This window comes from Malus sylvestris, chromosome 6, assembly GCF_916048215.2.
Source record: "Malus sylvestris chromosome 6, drMalSylv7.2, whole genome shotgun sequence".
Classification (NCBI taxonomy): Eukaryota; Viridiplantae; Streptophyta; class Magnoliopsida; order Rosales; family Rosaceae; genus Malus; species Malus sylvestris.
The window spans coordinates 5,909,705-5,918,926 of record NC_062265.1 but is presented as its reverse complement, the minus strand read 5'-3'; the positions used below and the strand labels follow the sequence as shown (position 1 = coordinate 5,918,926).

The following is a 9,222-nucleotide window of genomic DNA, read 5'->3' as shown; positions in this document are numbered from 1 at the left end:
GTTCTATGAAAATCATAAGCATTGACGAAACGCTTGTAACTATGAATTGCATGAAACTTATGCCAAGAATTTACTTAACACGGTTGTGACGAGCAACCTTTACTACTTGTGAATATAAGTTCATAACGATTAGGTAAAACTCCCTTATATCCTCGCATCAGAGTTATGCATGAAAATTAAGCGTGCACTCTCAACCAACATACACAAATCAATTTTAATTCAAATGGATAAGTAAATTGAATTCACAACTTATGAATCACAACTGAAAGTAATCAAATCATATTGCAAGCATGAACATGGTTTCGAATTCCCCCTAGCTAAGGGGGGTTTAGTTACTCATAATTGCAACAAAATCAGAAAATAACAAAGTAGACATTGAAAGCAAGAACAAAGTACACCTAAAACGCTCCAAGGTTTCATGCTTGAAACGCCAAGGACCTTCGTCTTCACCACCTTGTTGCAGCACAAGTGTCTAAGGATGTGTATGGATATATGGAAAGGTTATGAATGTATTTAGGATTGGTGAATGTCTCGGCCAAGGGAATGGAGTGTATGGAGTTGTGTTTTGAGATATATGGGAAATGGATGGATGAATAGATGAATGGATGGTGCTCACGGCCAAGGAATGAAAGTGTAAGTGTATGAAGTTGTGAGATGTGAATGTAGTGTCTTTGGATGGATTTTTTCTGATCTTTTGTTATGGTGAAGGGTGGATGTATTTATAGGCTAGGGAGAGGACCACCATCTAATTAAGGTGGTAGTGATGTATGTTGTGGTAATGAGTGGATGTAATGGGTGTAGTTGATGAGTGTTTGGTAATGAGTGGATGTAGTGGGTGTAGTGGATGGATGTTTGGTAATGAGTGGATGTAATGGGTGTAGTGGATGGATGTTTGTAGTTGTAGGTCAACACACTTGCACACACACATGCTGATTTCTAGCTTTCTAATCTTCAAAAACGTCCATCCTCATGTCTCCATGCTTGCACTATCCAATCTTGGCCCAAAAATGCTCCAAAATGTTCCAAATAACACTTTGTTGCCAACTTTGTTATTTGAACCTACAAACACACGAAAATAGCTTAAAGTACTAAAATAACTAGAATTAAACTAAGTAAATGCCAAGAAACAAGCTCACTAAGTTGCATAAATATGCTCCTATCAGTATAGTGAGACGTACTAAATATTTTTTTAGCGTATTCTTGAAGTACTCGACGATACGAACGCGTAAGCGCAAGCAGAAGTGAATTTGGAGTTATGGAGTTTTACGGAGCTACGAACCCGAAAGTATTCTGAAGAAATAACTATTTTAATTATTTATATTATTTTATAGTACTAAATTATTAGGCCACATGTGGGTGGCTGAGTGGGGGAAAAGAAAGGAAACGAGGAAAAGAAGAAACTGAGGAGAAAGGGAGGGCTGCTGCCCAATCGAATGAGGAAGCTGAGAGGGTTGCTGCCCAATCAGGAAGATGAGAGAAGTGAGGGACCAACCAGAGAAGAGAGCAAGGAGGGGAAATGAGGGAAAAGAGATGCGCCAGATCTCCTTGACCCGTTTCTCCCCCATCAGACTCATCGACCCAGAGGTTTTTCCATCATTTTTTAGTCGATTTTCCAGCGACTCGAACCTCACCACCACCTGAAAATAAATCATCATCCTTCCCTTTTTCATTTCCATGCAAAACTCAGTTCCTTTAACCCTCAATTTGAGGGGAATTGAGCCATCAAACCCGTGGGGGTTCCGAAGGTTGCCACGACGGAATCCGCCATTTCTGAAGCATTTCTCTTCAATTATCACCACCAAAACACTCCTCAAAAGGTCAAGAACAAAGCCCAATCAGTGGTTGGATCATCGGAGTTAATTTGAGGACGAAACAAAAACACCTAAATTCTAGGGTTCCAACGGGTTCACGATGATTTGGAGCTTTTCCCGGTCAAATTGGACTTGACCACAGGTATAAAACTTGATCTACTCATTGAGATCTTCATTTATGTGAATTTGAGATTTTTTAGAAAAAGTTGATTTTACCGGCGAGTCAAGACGGCCAGCAGTTGTCTGCGGTGGCGCGTGGCCGAGGCGGGTGGGCCAAGGCACTCCTAACTTTCCTAGGCTGAATTTAATACCCTAATTCCCTTTGAGAAGTCCGATTGATAAAATTTCATCGGTTGATCATAGTTTTGATAGAGACCGCTACTTCATCATAATATGAATCGACGATCCGACCGTTGGATTGTCATCAAACTTTAATACATTATAGTAAGTAATATTTGAGGATATTAGGAACTTACGGATTGGGAATCAGACGTACGAATCTTCCCGAATTGGATTTGTAAGTTCATAAAATAAAACGTCAGCCGTCACTTCATTTTGGCAATTGGCGGAGATCCGACCGTCGAATCGTGGTATGATTTTAGTATGTTATTCTAGAAGCATCATGTGGATCTCTGGAAGTTACAGATTGGAAAGGTGCAGATCTTCTGGATTGAGTTATGTAGGGTTATGGACCCTACCTTCGACCTTTGATCAACGATTAACTTTTGGTCAATGAGTTACAAATCATTCTAGAACGTCCTTGGGGATATGTTTTATGTAAGTTATGTGTTCTATCGATAAGAACTCTGAGATGTGATTTGATAATTGTTATAGGCGACAATGGTTCGTGATGTCTCGATATTCGTGCTAGGGAGTCGTAGCGCGGATCTCAGGTGAGTGGGTCTTTTCCTTTTTATCGTATATATATATATATATGATTGATAATTCCACACGTGCTTTTAAATTGATTTATGCATTTTATGCCATGTCATATATATTTATATATTCTAAAATACTATGATATGGTTGAGTTTTAGATTGCATCATGGCATATCCATATGCATATTACCTACATACAATTACTGTGAATGCTTTGAAGGGCTAAGGTGAAAGAGGGACATGCAGGTAAGTTTATGTGAGTTTATTGTGTTATTTAAAATGATTGAGTTATGACATGACTAGATTTGTGTTATAGGCAACTCTGCCACTATCGTACAGACTGCAATAATAGGCGACTCCGGCACTGTCATATAGGTTGCGTATGAGTCGTACAGGTTGCATTAGGCAACTCCGACTCATGTGTCAGCATAGATTGATGAGCACCTGATTTTATTATGTTGCTACTGATATGTAATGATTTGGAATATTTACGGATTTACTATTGATTTACATTTGATTTTATGCTTATACATGGTATAATTTTCTAGAAACTATACAGGTTTTACAGCGAGGGGTTATAACATTTTAGAAGGTCTTTATTAACAATTTATTTTCAGGCCCACTTACCCTTGTTTTGTTTTCACCCCTCCAGGTTTAATAGCTGAGCTTTCTTATCAATGAGGATTCGTGGTAAATCTTGGCATTGGAGATTACCTTCAATGATATGATTCTCAATCCACTCTACTGTACTTTACTTATGCTCTGACATCATGTGTGAAATGAGTTCATTTCCGCTCATAGCGCTCTCATATTTAGGCATTTTTAGGTTTAAATTTATTCACATATTCCACACCATTACACTTTATGGTTTCGTTACCTTCCAGGTGTCGGCCAGCACCACTCGATTCGGAGTCATAATGGACAATCTGAGTCGGGATGTGTCAGTTTGGTATCAGAGCATAAGTTGGACAGTATTGCGTTCATCACACGCATGATGTAAGCATTCTTGATTCTTGAACCTAATTTCCGAATAGGCTAGCAATAAAGGGGAGGGGATGATGTTAGACTCATAATAGGCTAGCAATAATGTTGTTCAAATTCACGTTTGGCTAGAATCGAACTTAAGACCTCTTACAAGTGGCATATGTCCTAATTAAAAACCTTAAAAGTCAATCTAATTATCCTCATTTATGCAAATCTACGCAAATTGTAAATTAAATTTGTAAATATGTGATAACAATTTTATAAAAAATTAAGAGTAAAATAAAAGAAAATATTTTTTAGAGTAGAAAGGTTGTACAAACTTAACAACACGATTTAACGGCTATATTATTTTTGCTTTTGGTTATTTTTTTCTTCTTTTTCAAAAGATGCTATTTGAGGATTGAAACAGACATTGAATACACCTGAGTTGTGAATATCTAGTACCTGACCGCAGATTTGGAGGTAAACTCTAGCCGGTCGTTGATTTACCAAAAAAATTAGTTAAAAGAGTTAGCAAACTCGACTTAACTTTTCGATAAATCAAAGGTTGGATTAGAGCTTAATTCCATAAAACTTAATGTCAAAACCAAGTTGCTTCACAATGAAGGTGCATTCTAGTTGAAGAAGCCAGGACATGACCATGAAGAGGTTTCCACCATATATTTCATCCTATTTAAAAGACTGAACCATCATATAGGTGAGATCACACCCTACAAAAGCTTGTGATGGAACAAAATAATGAAACAAATAATTTCTAGCATCTTTACACAAGAACAGTTTCCTTGGTTTTCTCGACTTTCTTCTCTTTGATAAAACGAACAAAGAGGTCGCTTCCGGTAGAGTCGCACTCTGAAAGACTTCTGTTCCGGCCACCTTCTGCCATGCTTCTCACAAATTCAACCATGTTCCTCCAGTTATCGGCCTCGAACAATCTCTTGTTCATTCGGAGATATGTAAATGCACTTAGTGCATTGCCGGAATCTGATCTGCTTGTTGCTAAAACTTGTGCAAACGCACCAGTGTCATACCTCTCCAGGGCATTTTCTCCTGCTAGGTCAATTCCAGCACTCTTGGTCGCCATCTTTACCTGCCTCACCAGACCTTCTGGTGAGCAATTTGCATGTTCTGGCTGTTCTCTATCTTTCATTTCCATGCATGTGAAGTTTAATACAACCATGTTTTTGCTGAACATCCTGGCTGTTGGTACGTAACCATCTCTGTGTCTTGTGTTGTAGTAGCCTGCAGTTAATTCAGCCGCATGTGATCTTGATCCGTAGTGCCAGTGAATCCCAGCAATCTTTCCGGATAGTTTAGCTCCAGATCCTTGGAATACTCCTTTCGCAGCTGACAATATTCTATCTCCGTGTCTTAGTAGCTTTCCGGAGTACCATTCAAGGAAGAACTGTCCATACTCAGTGTTCCATGTTCCATCTCTTTTGAAAAATCCGGTGTCTTCAGGAAATTGATTGTACTGGCCGGAATCATGTGGTCCACTTCTTCCCCAATCTCTCTTCCCCATTGCCTCTGCTGATGCTTCCAAGGAAGCTCTCATGTACTGCTTGACATAAAAACTTGTTTAGGAATAAGGAATATCACAAAAATAAATTATCGAAATATGATGTGGTTCGGTTTAGGGTAATTTAATTGGCCAGCAGAAATGGAATAAGGGCTTCTGTTTAGAATAATTACCTTGTCATAACATTGGAATTCCCCGATTCCAGGAAACCTCCAAGTTCCGTTGCTTTCTGGATAAGCTGGATATCTGAGCTCCCCACAAGGACCCATGCCTACTTGAATTTCCTGTACAAGTAATTGGAATTGAGTTTCGAAATTTGAAACAAGTCCGTTGTAATTTGAGACGAATGTTGACATTCGTCGAATGATGCCAGTTTGTCCTAGCCCAAATTAGTTTTCTTCTGTTTGAAAATCTTTTTTTATTTTTCCAGTCGGACACCGGCAAAAATCTCTTTATGTCTAGTTTTTTGAACTTTTGAATTTCTACTACAAAAATAATAGCATAAAGTTGAGTTAACATTTTTGTTGCAGATAATTACCACAATAACGTCGCCCAAGTAGTCAATGAATCTGTCGTGGAAGCTCCTCATGTAATCGGTGTAGACCTGAATAGGAGTTCTTCCTCCGAGAACAGGCAATGAATCACATCCCAAGGATATGTACTCGGGATTCCTCCTGCCTGATTTGTCTGTGTAAACAAGGTCAGGGTTCTTGCTGACTTCTTCAAGCACCCATGGAGGTAAAGGAATGCTGAAAATTCATAAAATTTGTGCTTTAGTGAATCGCTGCATAAATCCACACTAGGTGGAGTTAGATCAAACTCTGGGCAAAAACATAGAAAGCACTTTTTGCTCATAAGCACTTTTATGTTAAGCATGTCAAAGGTTCCATTAAAAATCCAATAGCATGGCTGTTCGTGTTGTGTAAGTTATAGAGAACATTAAACATAATATACTGCAATTAGAACCACCAAACACACCTGCATGAGTCTCCAACATTTCCTCCGCACTGATGAAAAGACATGACGACTTGGATCTTCATGCCGTGCTTTTGCACCATCTGCACAAGCTCGGCATACCCTTCCCAGTTGTACTTGGAAGGTCCGTCCACCTCCACCAATCCCCACCACACATCCACCATAACTCCTTCAACCCCTGCTTGCTTCAGGGCCATCAAACTCGCATTCATTGCTCTCGGCTTATTCAAATGTCCTCCGTGATTTACCGTGTCTAGCGGAAGCATCACGTACACAGGCACCTTGTTGTCAGTGCTGGTGTGAGCAATATTGGGTAGTGCATGAAGCAACTCTCTCCTTCCATCAGAGATGGTCATTAAGTTCTTCTCGTGCAAGAGCCGTGTTTCTTGCATTGAACTCTTAGCCCGTAGACGGCATGATGGCTTGATTTGCGCAAAGCATATCGTGCCGGGGGAGTCTTCGGAGGTTTTAAGGCCCTTATGGTCTTTAAGATTGACGAACGAAGTTGAAGAACGGAGAGTTAACGTCATTGTATTTTCTGAAGTGTGTTTTGGGGTTTGAATGGAAGGGAAGGGAAGAGAGAAAAAGTGATGAAAATGGATGAAGGGGTTGCGTCCTTATTTATAAAATTAAATTCCCTCTTGAGGAATGGGCGGTTTGGTGGGATCCAGTTGAAAAGAGAAAAAGTGCAAGAGATCAAAAGCAGCTCGGCTCATATTTTATTTTATTTGTTGGTCTGACTCAGCTCACTTTTTTTTTCGGTATACGTGGTTACACCTCTTCCATTCTTACAATTTCCAGGAAAATGTGAATTTCCTTTTTGGTTACACGGAATTTTGGCGTTTAAATTAGAAGCAAATTGCAGCAGTGGTCATTTAACATTAATTGAATTGGAATAATGATCTTTTAACTAAAAAACGTGTAGTTATGTTTTTTTATCAACTTCTTCATCACTTTTGTCAAAATGACTTACATGCCATATACGTGAGGCTAAATCAAGGAAGAAATATAGAAAACAAAAGTGAAAATTGTTCTTAACTTTAATCCAATCGGAGTGGTTCCTGAACTTTAACCTAATTAGAGAAATGATTCATCAACCTTAACCCAATTTTTGTAATGGTTCTTCAACCATGAGTCATTTTAACGGAGGTTATGACGAAATTGACGAAAATGACCATAGCTACACATTTTGATGAGTTAAATGACCAACGGTCCAATTGCATTAAAATTAAGGAACCATTACTGCAGTTTTCTCTTAAATTGTAATACATGTGGAAATTTTAAAACTAATTAAAAATTTTGAACCACCTTTAATTTGTACTGGTTTTGTTTCTCCTGTGTTTTTGGCCTTGACTTATGGAACAACTTTCAAGGGTATATTAGTCATAAGATTTGGATAGATTATAAATATTTTAGTATGCTTAACACTCCTGAAGCCGCAAGCATTTATGCATGAATCTTGGTTGGATATTCTTATGCGATTAAAATATCTTGAGCTGGCTCTTGTGATATTTTGAAATATCTTGAGCTCTTCTCTCCAATGATGAAAATGTCTTCAACTGATGACTCATGCTTTCTGATATTTTGAGACCAAAATCTGTCATTTTCCATGTTTTGCATCTAAGTTTTGTTCATTTACCGTTAAAACCCGCGTGAAGTGATGGAACTGAAGCTTTTGTTTCAATTGAGTCCCTTGTCTAGAATGTAATTGCATGAGCACGTCAAACCGTTTATGAACTGTTGTATGGTTTTGGTTGTGCATGTTTTAAGCTTTTTATTGTACGTTAATAATGAAATGCGGCTCCATACCACTCTCCTAAAGATCTAGAATGTAATTGTGGGCATGAAGTAGTCACTTAGTACCATAATCTAGTAGTATTTTTCTTCTCTTGTAAGTGAGAGGTCTTAGGTTCGATTCTCGTCAAGGGAAAAATTGAACCACATTTTTTTATAGCTCATTGTGAGGTTAAGCTCATTCTCATGCTCGTGTAGATAATAATATCGTTTGTTCAAAAAAAGAAAAAAAAACATTTGAGGCGTGCCTAGGTGACTTCGGAGGTGGGGCAGGAATGATAACACATTTGCCCAGTGGGAGTAGGCGAAAACTTGCCTAGACGGCTAAAGACAGTTCACTGGGCGTTCCCAGATCATCAACAATCTGAAAGTAAAGTCGAAGGGCTTTGTCCTTTAGTTAACTGTTACAGTGCGACGACATCTTCAGGAAAAACCTGACCATAAAATAGAAGATTTTTTTTCTTTTTTCTAAAGACTTTGTCTAAAACGACGTCATTTTAGACAATTCTTTAATTTTTTTTAATTGACTTGGCTCAAAACAACGTCGTTTTCATCAAGTCTATTTTTTTTTATAACCCACAATAGTCCCTTGTTTTTTTTTTTTCAAAATAATCCATAGATGTCCCCAATTATACTCACAACAGTCCCCAATTATTTAGGTCCATTAAGGCTTCGCCTTACACCTCAAGACTTTTAGTTAGGCGGGGCTATCCATAAACGCCTTGCCTTCGCCTTTTAAAACATTGGCTAGCATGCACGAATATCTGTAGGTATTCTATTCTTCTTTTTCTTTTTCAAATGCTTGTTTATCTGTGAAAAAAGAAACGAAACGTCGGGCCTATATCTATAATTTGGTGTGATAAGCATTGGGTGGTTTTGTTTTGAACAATGTAGAGAAAACCCACAAACAAGCTAGCTAGGGTTGTGCTTGGTCTATGTGTCTTAGACGACACTGCATTTTTGTGGATCAGAAAATATCTCTGGAATTATAAGTTTTCTTGGCTAGCAGGTGGCCCTCAACCATTGGTGGAGGGAAATGATGTTTTTGCATGACAACGGTGAGGGTTCGAATCTCATCAATGACAAACTAATTTCTAATTTAACGACAATATCACTCAACGCAAAAAAAATAAAAATAAATAAATAAATAAAGAAGGTTTTCTTGGCTTTGGTTGATTTAGGATAAGAGAGAAGTAGTAGTGCTGGGAATGGCATTAGCAAGTGAGCATGTGGTTTTCACCAATGTCTTTGCTGCTTTCACTT

At 38.4% G+C, this 9,222-nt stretch overlaps 1 protein-coding gene across 1 annotated transcript; it reads right to left on the bottom strand.

Annotated features, from left to right (window-relative positions):
• Positions 1-4,309: 4,309 nt before the first annotated feature.
• On the bottom strand, positions 4,310-6,771 carry LOC126627128 (beta-amylase 3, chloroplastic-like). Its single transcript, XM_050296552.1, has 4 exons — positions 6,169-6,771; positions 5,729-5,939; positions 5,364-5,474; positions 4,310-5,229 (listed from the first exon to the last, which is right to left on the bottom strand). Exons 1-4 carry the CDS (start codon positions 6,693-6,695, stop codon positions 4,438-4,440), a joined length of 1,641 nt encoding a protein of 546 aa, XP_050152509.1. The 5' UTR covers positions 6,696-6,771; the 3' UTR covers positions 4,310-4,437.
• Positions 6,772-9,222: the final 2,451 nt, after the last annotated feature.